The sequence below is a fragment of the Bactrocera dorsalis genome, chromosome 4 (assembly GCF_023373825.1).
Source record: "Bactrocera dorsalis isolate Fly_Bdor chromosome 4, ASM2337382v1, whole genome shotgun sequence".
NCBI lineage: Eukaryota > Metazoa > Arthropoda > Insecta > Diptera > Tephritidae > Bactrocera > Bactrocera dorsalis.
The window spans coordinates 3,678,840-3,697,278 of NC_064306.1; the positions used below are offsets into that span (position 1 = coordinate 3,678,840).

The window sequence follows — 18,439 nt, forward strand, 5'->3', positions numbered from 1 at the left end:
AGCTAAAATTATTAGTATTCAATTAACAATAAAAATAATAAAAAAAATCACAGAAAAAGAAAATAAGCGTTAAAACCCACTAACTGTTGAAAAAAGTAACAAATATTTACTGAAAAAGAAAAAATAACTTTTGTAAATTAAATTTATTCTAAAAAATTAAAAAAAAGGTGGGGTTAACACAGCAATAACTGAAACCCATAAATATGTTTTAAGGAATTATATATTTAGTTAAAAAAAAACTGTTTGTATGTACATCAAATCTAAAGCCACTAATATTTGTCAACGAGATTTTCATTGCTAATTCTTTTCCAAATACTATTTAAGAAACGTAACGAAACGAAACAAACTCAAAAGTTTCAAGCGAACAACGTCAACTGCCTATAAAAAGATTTTTTTTAAAGTTTTGTGAAGTGAAGTATAGTTAAACCTAAAACAAAAAAAACATATAGTGAAGATTAAATTGTAGCTGAATCGTAAATAATTTTTAACAACTGTATATTCATAGGTATTTATCAATAAGTAGCAAAAGCGAGGCCGGTAATGTTTGTGCTAATGTTGGTGTGACAGTGTGCGCGCGAATATTTGCAGAATATCGAAAATCTATTTTCAAAGATTCAACCAAATATTGAAAAGTTCGAAACTGAACATAAACATGCTCAGCTCACGTTGTGCAAATAATGAAAATGTAACTAAATTCGGAAAATCTTCTTTATTTAAATCGCAACTTAAAGAAATATTTTTGAACAAATAATTATTAAGTAATTATATTTAAAAAATTATCAAAAATTAACTTCTTCTGTTTATTATTAACTAAATTGTTTCGAAATATTTTAATAACTATTAAAAACAAATATTTTAAGCACAGACCTATTATATAGATTTAAAAAATTATCAAAAATTAACCAATATTAATTGTTAACTAAAATTTTTGACACGTAAGCGCAACGTCATGTTTTAATAATTATCAAGAAAAGATTTTTTTTTTCCTTTTTTGATCGCGAACTAAAATTGTTGAGAAAGAATTTAACGAATTTTCATTTAATTTTCTAGATTACATATATTTTTTTTAATTACTTAATTAATTTTTTATATATTTTTTTTATTTTTTTTTATATATTCTTTTTTATTTTTTGTATTCTTTTTTTTATTATTTTTTTCAATATTTCAATTTTTTGTTTTTAATAATCAAAAAGTATTAAAAGTTAATAAGTACAATATATAAAAAAAAAAAAATATTTAAAAAAGTATAAAAAGCAAATTAAGAAATTAAAAGAATATATGTATATAAACAATTAAAAATCAAATCAAATATAAATTTTTTTTTATATTTTTTATGTTTTATTTTTAATTTTTTTATATTTTATTTTTAATTTTTTTATATTTTATTTTTAATTTTTTTATATTCTTTTGAATTTCTTATATATTTTTTTTAATTCTTTATTTTTTTCTAATAATTTCTTATATTATATATTATTAAATTTTTATATTTTTTTAAATTAATTAAATTTTATTTTTAATTGTTTATATTTTTTTTACTAATTTCTTTATATATTTTTTTAATTTTTTAATTTCTTATTTTTTTTTGACTTTTTATACATATATTTTTTTTAATTTCTTTTTTTGCATATTTTATTTATTTTTTTATTTTTTATATTATTTTTTATGTTTTTAAATATTTCTTACATATGCCTTCTCAACCCCGCGAGTGAGTACTAATTTTTACCTAATATCACTTCCCTGCATGCGAATTAAGTAAAAAAAATATTAAATATAGATAAACTCGAAATTTGACAAAAACTTGCACAACAGCCGATTTAAAGATTAAATTGTTGGTATTTAATAGCGTTACTTGCGTAACTGTTACAATTCTGCCAATATTCACGCATACTGCAGCAACAACTTGTATTAAACGAGTATTAGTAGAGTCAATTTCTGGAAACTAAGAACGCAAAGTTGTGAGTAAGTTTACAAAAAGTATTTATATCCATACACATACACACATACGCTCATAAGTAAGTTAAATTTTAAAACGAATTTTGCGTAGACAAAGTTGAGCGCCGACTTGACAAGCTAGAAATTGATGAATTTTCGGCAAGAAGAAGCAAAAAACCAAATAAAAAAAAATAAATTAAATTATTCCAAACAAGTACTGACTAAGTAAGGTAAAGCACAAGTAGCTGATAATAAACAATAAATGAAATATATATTTAAAAAGCAAAAGCACTCATAAAGGAATCACCAGGTTTTGGCAAAAGAAAAAGAAATATCGTGAGATAGGAAAAGCCTCATTAATTGGCACATTAAAAAAGGCATAAAACGTGATTTTACAAATACTTTGTAAAACAAATTCACTAACGACAACTCAAATCCAATTAAGAAGAAAAAAACAAAAACAAGAAAAGTAGACAATTTTATCAACACTTCAAATCAATTACAATAAAAACAATAAAAAGCAGTTAATAATATGCAATTACATACTAATCTTACATTATACATACATATATACACACACAAGCATGCGTAAGAATAGTTGAAAAGAAATTGTACTAAATATTTGTTAATTAGCTGCTAAAATGTTAAGTATGTATAAGTTATAACAAAATTAAGTAATGCTTAAAATAAGTGTACGCAAGCCAAAACGCTACAGACTCAGACGCCGCCAACAGGTATAGATATTTGTAGTTATTTATTTTTTTCTGTTGGTTTATGTGATATTTAGTTCTTGTTTTGTTTTGTTTTAAGATAATTTTTATTTATTTTTAAGAATTTTTTGTTTTAAGATATTTTTTTTAAGTTAATTTTTATAATTTTTATTTTTTTATAATTTTTATTTTTTTTTATAATTTTTTTTTTTTTAATAATTTTTATTTTTTTTTTAAGATATTTTTTTATTTTTTTTAACCTTTTTTATTTTAAATTTGTTATTTTTGTTTGATAAACTTTTTTTTGTTTTAAAATATTTATTTCAATTGTCAAAAAATTAAAATTGTGAAATGATTATTTCTATTTACCATAATTGTGGTTTATTTTACTAATTTTGTTTTTTTTTATATTTTCTTTTCAATTTGTTTTGTTATATTTTTATTATCATTTAACTTTTTTACAATTTTCTAATTTTTGCCATTAATTATTTCAAGTATTATTTTTTTATCATTATATTACTATTTTTTTATGTATATATAGAAATTTTTATTGTTATTTATGTTTACTAATTTTTTATTGTAAATTATATTTACTAATATTTTTTTTAATATAATACTATTTTTTTTTTATAAATTTTTTTACTAAAAAATGCTTTATTTATTTGAAAATTCTAATTTTTTTTGTTGAAATTTATTCAATTAAATTATATTTTAAAGTTGAATACCATTTTTCTAGTAAAAAAAAAATCATTAAAGCATTTTGTATATATTTCAACAGAAAATAATCAAAATTCCATAAAAAATGTATAAATCACAATTTTCTAATATTTGCTATTATATTTAACATTTAAAAATATTTTTTTTTGTACATTATAATTAGTAATTTTCATTATAAATTATATTTACTGAAAGAATTTTATTTTTATTTGTTTAAATTTTAAAAGTTTAAATTTTTATTAAAATATTTTTATTTAAAATTTTATAATTTTTTCTTATTCACAAAAAAATTTTCATTGAAACATTTTGCATAAACACAGCAAAAATTATCAAAATTCTATAAAAGACTTATATTTTTTATATATTTATCAATATTATTTATAATTTTTTTTATACAAATATTTTTTTTTTTATAAAAATATTTTTTTATAAAAAAAAATATTTTTTTTTGTAAAACAAAATTACCTTTTCTAATTTTTGATAATATTTAAAATAAAAAAAAGAATATTATTTATTAAAAATGTATATTTTTTATAACAAGAAAGCTTTAATTATTTGTTGAATTTTAAAATGTTTATTAAAACCTTATCAAATGAACGTAAAATATATTACATAATTTAGTATATTTTATTATAATTTACATTAAAAAATGTGAGGTGTAAATTCTTTATTAAAATCTTATCATTTTAAAATTTAATGCTATTTTTAGAATAATAATTTTTTCTTATTCACAAAAACATAAAATTTTATTGAAACTTTTTCCATAAACACAGAAAAAAATTATGAAAATTCTGTATATAATTACCACTTTTTTGAAACACAAATTTAAAGCTTTGCATTATTTTATGTGAGATTTGCTTTCTCCACAAATTTCTTATAATTTTCTATGAAATGAGTGTCTACCAGTTATTGATGTGAGTAAAACGTGCGCGAAGCGTTAAAATTATTGACAAAATCATAATTGTAATGTAGCAATTGAAAACGACATTGATATACATACAAACATATATATTATATAATATTTATAGTATATATATCCTCGTTATTTATATACCCCTGAAATTGTTATATACATACATACAAAAATGTGCAGTTATATATACTTACATATAGTAATATACATATTTACAGCTGTATGTAAAGGAAATACAAAAGAAAATCCGAAAAAACTGACATGCTAGCATTTAAGTGTGAATCTATAACGAAATTACTAAAAAACAAAGAAAAAACAATAGAGCGAGTATTTAATTAAAAAAAAAAAACTATTTTTTAAGTTAAGAAAAAAGAAAAACTGAACTAAAACTCAAAATTTGCATAAATTTCATGTATCTTCCTGCGATTGTCAATACTAATTAATAATACAAATTTAAAATAATATAAACTAAAAGTCATATATAGATTATTTCATAAAGTCTAGCGTGAACAATTTAAAAAATTATATATATACAATACATACATACAAGCAGACAAAAATCATCAAAAAAAAAAAAACAAAAAAAAAAACAAATTAAAATGCATAAAATTTGTGCACTCAGAAATCTGCAATTGATTTAACTTGCGTTTTGTATATTTTTTTTCGGTCTAGAGCAAATTAAAAACGTAAAAACGTATAGAAAACACAATAGTAGTTATATACAATAAAACAAATATGTACTTATATACTTATTGTGCATACTTTTGTATAAACCGAACTGTATGTACTGATGCTGACGATGAAAAAGAAACAAAAAAGAAAATTATTGAAACATTTTGTTATGATTCTAAAGAAAAAATGGATAAAATAAAACTACGAGGGTAATTAATTAAATAGAATGTCTTTTATTTGTATATATTGGTAAGTAATAGCATTTGCGATTTGCAAAAAAAAAATAGTTCCATAAAATATTTATTTATTTCCTCAATTTTATTTGCAAATTGGTGAATTTTTAAAATTCCATTTCAATATTTTCGCAAAAAAATTAAATTTTCATTAAAAACCTTATTTTTGTGCAAAAACACCTAAATTCTACCAAACATGCACAATTACACACTAATTACCAACAAAATCACGTCAACAGCGCCGCCAGCGTCGGCGCGTCGATCGGCTGCAAACCAAAATTTGTATTTCGCTCAAATCACCAGGCACCCATAACCGCCCAGCAAGCAGCTGCCGGCCAGAAAAATAAATGTGACACCAAATAATGCTGCATGCTTTCAGGCGTTTCTCGACTGCCGCGCGACAGGAGCGACTCACTTTACTTGCTTCACTTCCTGTCGCGCACGTGCTTGACATGCACGCGGCATACTTTGAGGCGCATACATTTTTGCAAAATTTTGCGACACTTTCTGGGCCATTATGGGTGCCTGGTGATTTGAGCGAAATACAAATTTTGGATTTTGCAGCCGATCGACGCGCCGACGCTGGCGGCGCTGTTGACGCGATTTTGTTGGTAATTAGTGTGGAATTGCGCATTTTTGGTGGAATTAAGCTGTTTTTTATATAAAAATGATGTTTTTGCATAAAAATGATGTTTTTGCATAAAAATAATATTTTTGATGGAAATTTAACTTAGTTGTGATAATCCCGAAATCCCGAAAAACGGGATTTTGCATGTTTGGTGGAATGAAGGTGTTTTTGCATAAAAATAATGTTTTTGATAAAAATTTAACTTAGTTGTGATAATCCCGAAATCCCGAAAAACGGGATTTTGCATGTTTGATGGAGTGAAGGTGTTTTTGCATAAAAATAATGTTTTTGATGAAAATTTAACTTAGTTGTGATAATCCCGAAATCCCGAAAAACGGGATTTTGCATGTTTGATGGAATGAAGGTGTTTTTGCATAAAAATAATGTTTTTGGTAAAAATTTACCTTAGTTGTGATAATCCCGAAATCCCGAAAAACGGGATTTTGCATGTTTGATGGTATGAAGGTGTTTTTGCATAAAAATAATGTTTTTGGTAAAAATTTACCTTAGTTGTGATAATCCCGAAATCCCGAAGAACGGGATTTTGCATGTTTGATGGAATGAAGGTGTTTTTGCATAAAAATAATGTTTTTGATGAAAATTTGACTTAGTTGTGATAATCCCGAAATCCCGAAAAACGGGATTTTGCATGTTTGCTGGAATGAAGGTGTTTTTGCATAAAAATAATGTTTTTGATGAAAATTTACCTTAGTTGTGATAATCCCGAAATCCCGAAAAACGGTATTTTGCATGTTTGGTGTAATTAAGCTGTTTTTGCATAAAAATAATGTTTTTGATGAAAATTTACCTTAGTTGTGATAATCCCGAAGAACGGGATTTTACATGTTTGGTGTAATTAACCTGTTTTTTTATTATAAAAATTTTTTTTGGTGAAATTTTCTTTTTCTTGTGATAATCCCGAAATCCCGAAAAACGGGATTTTGCATGTTTGGTGGAATTAATCTGTTTTTGCATAAAAATAATGTTTTTGGTGAAAATTTCTTTTTCTTGTGATAATACCGAAATCCCGAAAAACGGGATTTTGCATGTTTGATGGAGTGAACCTGTTTTTGCATAAAAATAATGTTTTCGATGGAAATTTAATTCTTTTAAATACCGAGATCCCGATTTCAATGAGAGCATTAAATTACAATTTTTTGCTTTATTTCAATTATTTCTTAAAAGTAAAGGGTTTTTCATAAAATCAAGTACTTAAATATTTATTAAAAAACTGTACATACATATATAAATACATAATTATGTACCTAATCACCTGCATAATTTCGGTACTGTCCATATAAATGTTATATTCAGAAATAAATATTAAATATAGTAATTCCAAGATATTAAGTAATTTTTTAATACAAAAACCACAAAAAATTTAAATTTTCAATATTACACTCTTTGCATGAATCGAAAACAATATTAGCCACGAAGTATTGCTTGGAAATTGTATATCGAATTAGTTTCCAAACCATAGACTAATTGTATATACTCTAATTTTTCACTGTACACCTTACTTAAGTCATAAATAAAATATTTTGCAAATTTACACTTTTTTGTCACGTGCTCGTATCGTAAACATTAGCGGATCCTTCGTACGCATGGTCAATTCGTTTGAAAGTTTGAGCTCGTATGTCGCATCCCCTACGAATGTCAAGTCAAAACTTAATAAAATATTCACAATTGACACTTTCATCTGCAGTATGGCGTATTTTTGGCCCACGCAGCTACGTGGACCCGCCGAAAAAGAGGTGAAAATATAAGGATTTAGCTTTGAATTATTTTCACATGCCACCGTCTCGAAACGTTCCGGTTTGAATGCGTTTGGCTCGGCAAAAACTTCAGATTGACGCCCAAACACATAAGGTGAGAAGCCAATATTTGTGCCAGCAGGTATGAGATGATCATCTAGTGTTGAGAAAAAAAAACCTGAAATAAAATAAAAATTTTCACCTAGAATATACTTACTAATTTTGGTCTCTTCTAAGACTTTGCGGCCGATCAGCGCCACCGGTGGATACATACGCAGCGCTTCCTTAATGCACAAATCTACATAGTACAGCCGATCCAAGTGCTCTCGACTCATAGCTACCGCGCCGATTTCTATACCGAACACGCTGCATATCTCCTCGTAGCACTTTTGCTGCCATTCGGGATTTCTGCATATGCAGTAGAAGAAGAACATTAGCGCCGACGACAACGTATCGTGACCGGCGAACATGAATGTGTGCACCTCTTCGCGTATATCGACATTGCTTAGCGACTTGCCGTCGACCGTTGAGTTCAGTAAAATGTCCAGCAAGGTTTGCTTGCGTTTTAAACCAACCGAAGGTCCTTGCGTTTCGAGCTGTGCTTGCTCCGGCGCGTGCGTTAACTCTTTGCGTCGTTGCAAGATCACCTTCTCCGCGTAACTGTTTATGATGGCGAGTGCGCGTTCAGCTTCTTTTGCTTTTGCGGTGCAACGAAAGATGAAGTCAAAATAATATTTCATATCGTACATGCGTAGGTGAAGTATGGCCATGAGACTGTACAAAATTAAAGAGGACGGAGGCAATAAATTAAAAAAATTGACTTCGAAGCTGGTTGACGTATTAGCTATGGGGAACTTAAAAAACTAAAATTCTGAAAAAGTTAACCCCCAAATAATTGATCTAAGTTGTCTAAAGTAAAAAACTCGGAAATCTGCCAAAAAAATACAATAATAAAACGTTATACTTTTCAATATAAATATACAGTTGCCATAGCCCTGTCCGAACTTGTACCAAGTCAAGAGTTGAAACTTGTTTTCGAAACGGGATTTCGGTTCCTTTACATCAGCGTTGGCTGAAATGAAGGAAAAATTCATTTTCTTGTGATAATCCCGAAATCCCGAATTCACAATCGGCACGGGATTTTGCATATTAGAGTTGAAACTTGTTTTCGAAACGGGATTTCGGTTCCTCTACATCAGCGTTGGCTGAAATAAAGTAAAAATTCATTTTCTTGTGATAATCCCGAAATCCCGAATTCACAATCGGCACGGGATTTTGCATATTAGGTAGAGTGAAGCTGTTTTTGCATAAAAATAATGTTTTTGATGAAAATTTAGCTTTATTGTGCAAGTCCCGAAATCCCGAATTCAAATATCGGCGCGGGATTTTTCATGTTTGTTTGAATGAAGGTGTTTTTGCATAAAAATAATGTTTTTGATGAAAATTTAGCTTTATTGTGCAAGTCCCGAAATCCCGAATTCAAATATCGGCGCGGGATTTTTCATGTTTGTTTGAATGAAGGTGTTTTTGCATAAAAATAATGTTTTTGATGAAAATTTAGCTTTATTGTGCAAATCCCCAAAGCCCGAAAACCCGAATTCAAACATCGGCTTCGTTGTACGCTTGACTTTACTTTGGCATTTTCGAAATCGTAAGTGAACTCAAAAGCAACGTTTTATGTATATATGAACTAAATCTTAGTAAGCTCTTGTTGAGTTTGCTTTACCTGTTTAAGGCCTTCACGTATTCAGAATCGGCATTACGTTGCGTTTGTAGCTGCACACCCATCGCCGTATCTGGAATTATAGTACAATCAATTAATTGCGCAAAACCCGCCACACAGACAAAAACCCACCGCAAATCGTATCCAACATGCACAGGCCCAAAAAGTGACGCAACTCAAAGGGTGAACCTTCCATGCATAGTCCCCGCATTTGCTGCACTAACTCCAAGGAATGCTCCTGAAAGCAACTGAGAAAATTGTCCAGCATCTTGTAGTGAAATGTCGGGGACACAAGTTTACGACGCTGTTGATATTTACGACCATGCGACAGCAGCAGACCGTCGTGCATCCAGCATTTCATATAACGATATTGATCCGCTTTTACCGCCAGCTTATTTGAGCTGAGCAAGACTTCGACATCGTGTGGATCGTGTACGATTATATTTAACTGCGGACCCAGCCACAAGCGGTACGTCTTGCCATATTTTTCACCCATTTCTAAGCAGCGACTTACAAACTCATGCGCCTCGATGTTGAGGAAGGTTAGCGCATTGCCAATGATGGGCAATGCCGGTGGACCACCAAAACGGCCGGCTAAAGCGTAGAGACGAGCGTACTTGGCGTAGCAATAAGTGAGCAATGCCACAAGCGAACTGAACACGAGTATCAGCGGAACCGAAAACATGACAGTGTTTTAAATTTACGAAAAATTTGAAATATTTTTTTTTTTTTTAAGTTACAGTTCTTGGTTTCACGTTTGCGTTTGCGTAGCTTACGCGCACCGTACACACACACTCTTCGAATGGTTAGAAATCACTGTGTACGAAATGTGCGCACGCAAAGGCATTTATACTGGTTAGCCGGCTTCCTCGACCTACATACACACCGATACATAAACATTGAACTTGATCGATATGGAACGATTACGAACTAATAAATGTTATTAAACTTTAATTTAAATATGTATGTATGTTTGTAGGCATAGTATTGTGTAGATCGACACTTGCTAATAGTATTTAAGCAGCTTAAACAGGGAGGATCAGTCGCATTACCAGCTAGGCGCGTTAATAGGTTAGTTCATGGATGTGTCTGTACGAGTGCGGCTCAATAAGATTCTCGAAAATGGCATAAAGGAGATTCAACCTATTTTATGTCTAAAGAGTCTATTTTAATTCGGTGGATATTATCGAAAGATTTACAAAGCTCATAAAAATATAGAATCATTTAAGACTAGGGATACTCCCTAGGCAACCTTCTTGTTCTTTCTGTGTCTGTCTAAACTGTTGTTGACTATTCGTGTTTCATCTGCTGTATCGTAAGTTATTGTTCGGTTCTGGATTGTCCGAACGTTCACAAAATTCGACTAGTTCTTAGCATCTCGTCGAACCAAAAGGCGTCTGCGACTAAAAAACGGTTTGAGATGGCGAAAACCCAATACTAACCAATATAAAGAAAGCAAGGAACAGTTTCCAACTTTTTCAGCTAATAATGTGGTTCAATTATTTGTATGATCTTATTGAACCGCCCTCATACGATAGCATTCGTATGTGGAAAGTTGGTGATGGAGTTGGCTTTGCATATGGAAAATCTTTAGTAATTATGTAATTAAACTGAAATCATAAATTTGTTCAAATTGAAGAGAGTATAACTTGAGATTCTGAGCGAAGTTAAACCTTTGCTAAACCTAAGGGTCTTCAACATCATCAATATACCGCTGAAAAGAGTGGTACTTTCTTTAAGAAACATGCGAGCTATTCCAGATATCTCTTGCTAGATACCCCTCAGAAATGAAAAGCACTGCAGCGACAACTTTGAAGTTCGGCTGCAAGTAATTTTTCGCCTTTACAATAGCCTAGTGACGAATTTGGGGTGAAGATGACTCATTTTTTCGCGAAGAAATAGTATATTATGGAAAATGTAATCGATATCGCAAGGGAAGTATTTTTCTTTGTTAAGGAAGATTATGGAAAATGACAAAATCATACTTAATATAATCTAACTCTTAGGAGGCTTAAATCATTCACGTTAGATTAAAATTGACTATTTTTAACAATGTTGCAACGAAAATGCAGCTAACTCTCTACAATTTTGAGGATTAAATAGGAGTTAGCTATAGTTATCTTCACTAACTCCTGAACTAATCCGGATTATTTCATTAATTCAGTTAATTTGGATTAACGCTGCCGTCTGTCAATGCTATAAGGATTTGCAAGTGTATAAAGTAGTGCAATTGTGTAACAAAATTACAAAGCTTTACATTTATCGAACAGTTAGAGCAAAGAAACCGCAATGACATAATTTGCTCGGGTTAACGCAGGGCATTTGAGTTCAATTCTAAACTGACAGTCCAAAGCTTCAATGGAAAAATACTATATGAAAAGGTGAATATACAAAATTTCTACGTCCCGAATTGACAGGTTCTGTTTGTTTGGCTGACCTGGACAATCAAAAGAATATTGGCAGTTGGCGTATAACCTGTCCGACAGGGGCAATGCGCTCTTAAACTGTTCCGCTTGCGACGCAAAACACGCTTTTTCAAAAATATTGTGATTGGGTTAAAAATAATACAATATTAATATAAACCAAATATTTAATTAACACTTTCACATTGTTTACCATACAAAAATAAAACTTTACGCTTATAGGCACTTATGTATGTAGGTATACATACATTCGCAAGCCAGAAATGCTTTAGTGTAGTTCTGTAAGTCAGGTTCGACTTTGACTGAACTCTCTATTTAATATTAAAATTTGCTACTGCTTACTTAGCTTTGAAAACTTGTTTAAATGGGAAGAATTTATTAGCTTGCTTGTAAGTAGAAAGATTTTACGCATAATAGCCATCATACAAGTCACGATGGGGAAACCCGAAATTTGCAATTCACAAGAAACCATGAAATGATGCAAAGAACTACTGCGCCAAATAGCAAAAATATATGTAAATGAGGCAAGTTCTTAAATAAAGGAGAAAGTAACGTCATCTCCGAGTGTATAGGAAGGGTGTTACATAGATAATTTATACTGTCTGGCCAAATAAGCGCATTGTCGGACCCGGTCTTGAGGACATCCACGCAAAACCTGGCGTTGACGGTTTGTCTAGGAGGAACAAATTCATGGTGGACGATGCTTTTGATACCAAAAAAGACAATGAGCAACGTTTTTACTTTGGATTTGCTGATTCTTCCCTTTTTTGGGCGAGGAGACGCCGGGGTGCCAAAAAAGCCTGGTATCATCGAAACACACCACAAACACGACGCGCTAAAATGTTTGTCCTAACACGACAGCTCCTCGTTCGTTAGCTAGGAACGCCCTCCACCGAATTACAGTTGGAAGAAAATCAGTCTTATTACTTTCCGGACAAACCCTGTAGGTCTCACGCCGCGAAAAGCTGCTACAGAAGTTTGCCGATAAGCTCTGGTTTGGAACCCTCAAGAAAGTCATAAGGGATACTCTTCTAAGAACAAATGGAGAAGATTAGGACAAAAAGAAATCGAAAAATGCAGAAAATTGTTGAAGGTACAAAAAATGCTATGGTAAAGGATGAAAAGAGCTCGGTTAATTGAGTGATCTGGACTGAAAAAAATATAAGTTAAATAATTGGGAACAGAAAGACCATCGGAATCCAAGAACATGTAAGCAAAATAAGAAAGAGAATCAATCATGTCCTGCGAGTGTTCCTGGCATGACATCTTTTTGTCGGTCCCAAGCCTCAAACAGGGAAAGCTCGAAAAAAAAATTTAGCCAACTCCATGTAAAATTTTTTTGGAAGACTCGGAGAAACCAGCTAACCAAAAGCAATAATAGTTTCATCGGAAAAATAAACTAATGATGAGAAAACTATTTTTAGAGAAAACGGATCCCAGCAGTACTTTTGAGCGCTATATACAATTTAAAAGAATGGTGAAATATACAAACAGAATTTTATAATAAAGGTTAATCATTAAATAGATGAGTATAATTATGAATAAGTTTAGATGTGTGTTGCATTATATCAATCCTTTAATACATTCCGTTGAATTGGTAACGTTTAGCCAACTAGGTTTTTTTACTATATCCTCGGTTTCAAACGGAACATCAAAGGATCTTTGGTACGCAGTATCAGCTCAGCTATAAGTGTCGGTCCTTCCGTGCCATCACTCACAAATTCGACCTCAAAATGACGCAGCACATTTGTCACGATACTCTTTACCTCCAACATAGCGAAACGTTGACCAATACAGTTACGCGGTCCAGCTGAGAACGGAATATACGCGTAGGGATTCATTTTCTTCGCATTATTTGAAATATCGAATCGTTCCGGCTTAAAGATGTTCGCATCGGGGAAAATACTTTCCTGACGTCCCAAATATAGCGGCGAGATACCGATATTTGTGCCAGCAGGCAAAACTTTGCCATCTTCCAAAAGAGTGGGAAACGAAAAAAATATTAGCAATACGCAACACACCCAAACAAAGGAACTACGCACTTATTTCACACTCCTGCGTTACTTTCCGACCCAACAGCGGCACCGAGGGAAACAAGCGTAGCGTCTCCTTAACGCACAATTCCACATAGGTTAAGTTATTTAATGCTTCATAAGTCACCGGCTTGCTTGTGTCTTTACCGAAAATATCGACAATCTCCGCGTAGCACTTCCGTTGACACTCCGGATAGGTGGCAATGTTGTAGAAGAAGAAGGTTATCGCCGATGAGGTGGTGTCATGTCCCTCGAACATGAATGTGTCCACCTCTTCGCGTATATCCAAGTTGCTCAGCGGCTTGCCGTCGATCTCTGCGTGCAGTAGGATGTCGAGAAAGGCTTGTTTGCGTTTGGCGCCCACATCGGCGTCATTGTCCGTCGCGTTATAACCGTTCGTGGGGTTTTTGTCGGCGGCAGCAGTAAGCGTGTTTTCTTTTGCGCGTAGCAACTCTGCGCGCCGTTGCATGATAATACGCTCGGTAAAGCTGTGTAGTACAGACAAGGCACGCTTCTCTTCACGTGCCAATTTGGTAAACCGATAAGTCAAATCGAACCGATAGATAATGTCGAACATGCGTTTGTGTATCACGGTAGAGATGCTGTGCGTGTAGGAGGTTTGTTTATGTAAAAATTTAGTGTTTTATAATTCGAAAAGGGATATTCGAATTTTAGAAATTGATTTGTGTTTTCAAAACAAAAAAAAAAACGTAAAATTTTGTTTTTGTTAGGAAAAATGTAAGAAACTTACGTTTTAACGGCTTGCACGTATTCTGAATCAGTATTGGTTTGCGCATGCACAGATACACCCATAGCAGTTTCTGGAAGAGAAAAAGAAATAAAATGAAAACAATGAAAACAGTGAAAATTCAAAAACAATTTTAAAATAATACTAAAGGTAAGGTTCATACGGAGCAGCAACATCATTCCCTCAGGAATTTAGAAATGGTTTAAGAAAAGGAATTTCAGTATAAGCTGCAGCAAGCAAGCAAAAGCCAAAGATTACAGAAAACTCCAGACCTTTTTGAAGGGCCGGGATCCCAACACTTCCGCAACCGCTGTACAGCCCAGATGTGGCCCCCCGAACATTTTTTGTTTTCTTGCCTGAAAAAGGCCGATGAAAGGCAAGCATTTTGAGACGACAGAGAGGATGCCGACGGAGAATGCCTTCCGTGACGCTTCAATGCTTGGAAATCGCGGAAATAGCTGCGCTGCATGATGCAGAAGGAGCCTATTTCGAAAGTTTTAAAGAGTTGTAACGATTGGTTCAATAAATTTTTTTAAATAGACTCAGTCCTATTACTTTCCGAACAAACCCTGTAAATATATTCATTTTTTTTTAAATAAATTTCTGTTACAAGAAAATGAGACACGGGTCGATGTCATTGGCCGGTGTGAGACAAAATCGATTGAAGAATGCGGAGCGTTATCACAGTCTCAGACACACTGAAACATATATGTATATTAAGTATGTATATAAGTATGTACATATGTATGATAATATGACATTTTGTCTCGTCTCATGTCTTGAAAAAAAATATGGTATTTTACACTATTTAATTACGCCAAATTTTTATTGGCTTGATAAGAATTCAAGGTCGAGCACTACGTCAAAAATATAAAAATATATATAAAAAAAAGTATAAAAAATCGTAAAAAAATTAATTTAACGTCACTGTCTGGCATTTTTTATAAATGGGCTTAAGTGGCGGGGCAATGGTTATTTATAAAAAACAATAGTTCTATTTTGTAGAGTTCTAAGTGATTATATTTTATTTGAGTTGAGGTTTTAGGAAATACAACAATTATCGGCGCACTAGCCTTTCAGGCGTCACAGTCTTCATTAAGTTCATTCAAACCTTTCTGAAGCTAACACCATTGCTAAGCGAAACACTAATTTATGGTCTTGAGAATACCTCTTATTTTAGTACACAGAACATAAAAACACAGCACTTTACCACAAATCGTATCCAGCGTGCAGAGATTTATCCAGTCGTATAAATTGAAACCACTATTGCTCTGCAAACGACACTCGCGCTCTAAATTGGCGACCAAAGCGCGTGATTCTCGCTCAAAAACTTCGATAAATTGATCTAAGATTTTGAAATGAAAGGCCGGAGTTATGGCCTTACGCCGTTTATGCCATTTGCGCCCACCACTGACGAGCAGTCCCTCTTTTAGCCATGGTTCCAGTCTTTTATACTCGCCCGCTTTCTCAATAAATGTCATCGAACCTAAAACCGCCTCCACATCCTGTACATCGCCCATTATTACATTCAATTCGGTACCCAGCCAAACTTTCATAGTATTACCATAGATCTCAAGTAATTCATTCAGTTTTTGGATTTGCACATGTGGCGGCTTATTGACGAAGTAATGCGCATGTCCTATAATGGGCAATGTCGGCGCTGAGGGTATATCGCGCGTCACATCGATCAAATATTTAAATTTCAATTTGTATATTAGCGCAACGACGGTAAGAACCGTCGCGATCGCGAGCAATCCAAGCGTGAGGAACATTTTTGAAAGACTGAATTCTTGCCCGGCGATTCCAGAGGTCCCAACGGGGAAAATCTTATCAGTTGATTGGATTTAACAGTGGCTACCGAAATTGCTTGATAAACTTTATACTATGACCTTATCAGTGGATTTACATTATTTGTACCAATATACACGTGGACGGGCATTTTTGAGTATACCCAGCAACAAATCTATCGCAATCGAGCTCGGCTCAAATATAAAAACTACAGCACATCTGAAAGTGAACTGAAGCAAACTAGTGCCTCACACTGTAGTGGTTCTAATACTATGGGGCCGCTATCAGCTTGCAGCTCTTCTTATCAATAAGAACTCAAAAAATGTTATTCGGAAGAGTTGCGACCACAGTCTCTGACCCACCGCCTTTCACATTACGATAAAAGGGCTGTTATTTTTAATGGCAGAACTTTCAAGTTCGTATGCTCTTTTTGGAGAAATCAAACATTATCAGTCTAAAAACTATGGGTTAGATTGGCTTATTCTTGTAGGCCAAGCATATAAGAAAAGTAGGGTTAGAGCCAATTTGACAGATTTTTATAATTTAAAATTTTTCTAATAGCCGAGGCCTCAGATTAGTGGAAACTCGGGATCACTGCGTACTTTTAACGACTTTCCCGAGATTTGAGACTATCTGCGCTGAGCCTTAAAGATGATACTGTGTATCAAATCCGCAATCTAGGAAATACTTGCCGAATATTTAGTTATACATGTGCGCATACGCGATAAGCGACTTTAATTTTTGTAAGAAGAAGAAGAAACGTGGTAGACAGCTTGAACGTCAAAGTCCAGTCGCTGATTAACACCAACAATACAAATTGTTGAGGAATAATTCTGGATTTATGAACATATACATACATACATGCATACTCGTATATGTATGTAATCATGGATTATCTTTAACATTTCGGTTTTAATACTTTTCACAAAATTCATTGGAGGTACTTATAAAGATAAGCTATATAAAATGGTATATTTTCAGTGATTAGAATTTCAAACCAAAGCAATAACAAAACTATAGACCAAAACAAAAAAGTAGAGGTTTATTTTTGTATTTTCTGAAGAGGGTACTCGTAAAATAAATGAGTGAGTGTGATTAGTGCAATTTTTTATGAGGGAAATTAATCAGATAATGGCAAACTAAAAACTACAAGAAGCTTATTTGAAGATGATAGAAGAATCTTTACGTCGCGGCAAATAAAATCAAGGAGACGTTGCATACATCGTCAACTAAAATGCAAAATAACGTAACATAACTTTTCATAAGCTGACAGGCGAAGAAAAAAGGACGTAGGAAGAAAAAACCACTCATATTGAAACAAAAGATGAGTTTTGGATATGAAAGGTTATATATTGGTTATAAAATGGTTACATATAAGTTATAAAATGGTTATATATAAGTTATAAAATGGATATATATTGGTTATAAAATTGTTATATATTGGTTATAAAATGGTTATAACTGACAGCGGAAGCTGAGAATTTTATACTGCATTTATGTAACATGATGCAGTTAATTGTAAGCCCTAAAAATTTCTATTTATAATAGTTTTTATTGATGATACGTTGTTTTGCATTTTTGTGGTAACGACAGAGGCTTAGGGTGTAGCGAATTGAACAAATAGCTAGTACAAATATATCAGGCAAGGGCTTATATAATTTTAGTGATTTTTTTTATTAAAAAAAATACTTAAAAAAGGTCAACACCTTTTTAAAAAATATAACGGCTTTCTAAGGTTGACTTATAGTGGAAGTCGAAACTGAGTTGCCAACCTTTAAACCTTTTTGAAATAGTTTTGAAAAAAAAAAATTAATTGTTAATAAATTACTTTGTTATTCTTTTGTTGAAATTAAATGTTATTGTTATTATTTATTTTGACATATTGGGTCGAAAAAGTCTTTTCGTATTTCTAATTAATAAAAAACAATTTTTATGGTTAAATGAAGCTTGAAATCTCACCTTTCCACCACTTTATGGTATGACACCATGTATCGACAAAATACGAAAATACTTTTTCGACTACACAATATATTTTTTATATACGAGTACGAGAGGAGAGCGAATCTGTGATAATATTAAGCCATATTTCGAAAAATAGTGTACTGTAATGTATTGAGAAAATATATTTTGTTAAATTAAAAGGCATTAACTCACATACATAATTA

General features: G+C 31.8%; 2 protein-coding genes across 2 annotated transcripts; both read right to left on the bottom strand.

The window, feature by feature from the left end:
- Positions 1–6,852: 6,852 nt before the first annotated feature.
- Positions 6,853–11,207, bottom strand: LOC105232013 (cytochrome P450 4d1). The gene is made up of 4 exons (XM_011213569.2): positions 9,415–11,207; positions 9,286–9,355; positions 7,777–8,333; positions 6,853–7,716 (listed from the first exon to the last, which is right to left on the bottom strand). The coding sequence occupies exons 1-4, from the start codon at positions 9,965–9,967 to the stop codon at positions 7,355–7,357; spliced, it is 1,542 nt and encodes a 513-aa protein (XP_011211871.2). The 5' UTR covers positions 9,968–11,207; the 3' UTR covers positions 6,853–7,354.
- Positions 11,208–11,852: 645 nt separating this feature from the next.
- LOC105228214 (cytochrome P450 4d1) lies at positions 11,853–16,281 on the bottom strand. The gene is made up of 4 exons (XM_049454995.1): positions 15,697–16,281; positions 14,490–14,559; positions 13,748–14,340; positions 11,853–13,677 (listed from the first exon to the last, which is right to left on the bottom strand). The coding sequence occupies exons 1-4, from the start codon at positions 16,256–16,258 to the stop codon at positions 13,331–13,333; spliced, it is 1,572 nt and encodes a 523-aa protein (XP_049310952.1). The 5' UTR covers positions 16,259–16,281; the 3' UTR covers positions 11,853–13,330.
- Between the last annotated feature and the right edge of the window lie 2,158 nt (positions 16,282–18,439).

Bases quoted from the DNA above. Each gene is read 5' to 3' on its own strand.
- LOC105232013 (XM_011213569.2), bottom strand. From the start codon at position 9,967: ATGTTTTCGGTTCCGCTGATACTCGTGTTCAGTTCGCTTGTGGCATTG. The intron at 8,334-9,285 runs GTAAAGCAAACT...AATTTTGTACAG, and splicing joins TACGTGAAGGCCTTAAACAG to TCTCATGGCCATACTTCACC. The intron at 7,717-7,776 runs GTAAGTATATTC...TCTCAACACTAG, and splicing joins CTTAGAAGAGACCAAAATTA to ATGATCATCTCATACCTGCT.
- LOC105228214 (XM_049454995.1), bottom strand. From the start codon at position 16,258: ATGTTCCTCACGCTTGGATTGCTCGCGATCGCGACGGTTCTTACCGTC. The intron at 14,560-15,696 runs GTAAAGTGCTGT...TTTCTCTTCCAG, and splicing joins CACGCTGGATACGATTTGTG to AAACTGCTATGGGTGTATCT. The intron at 14,341-14,489 runs GTAAGTTTCTTA...CTACACGCACAG, and splicing joins TACGTGCAAGCCGTTAAAAC to CATCTCTACCGTGATACACA.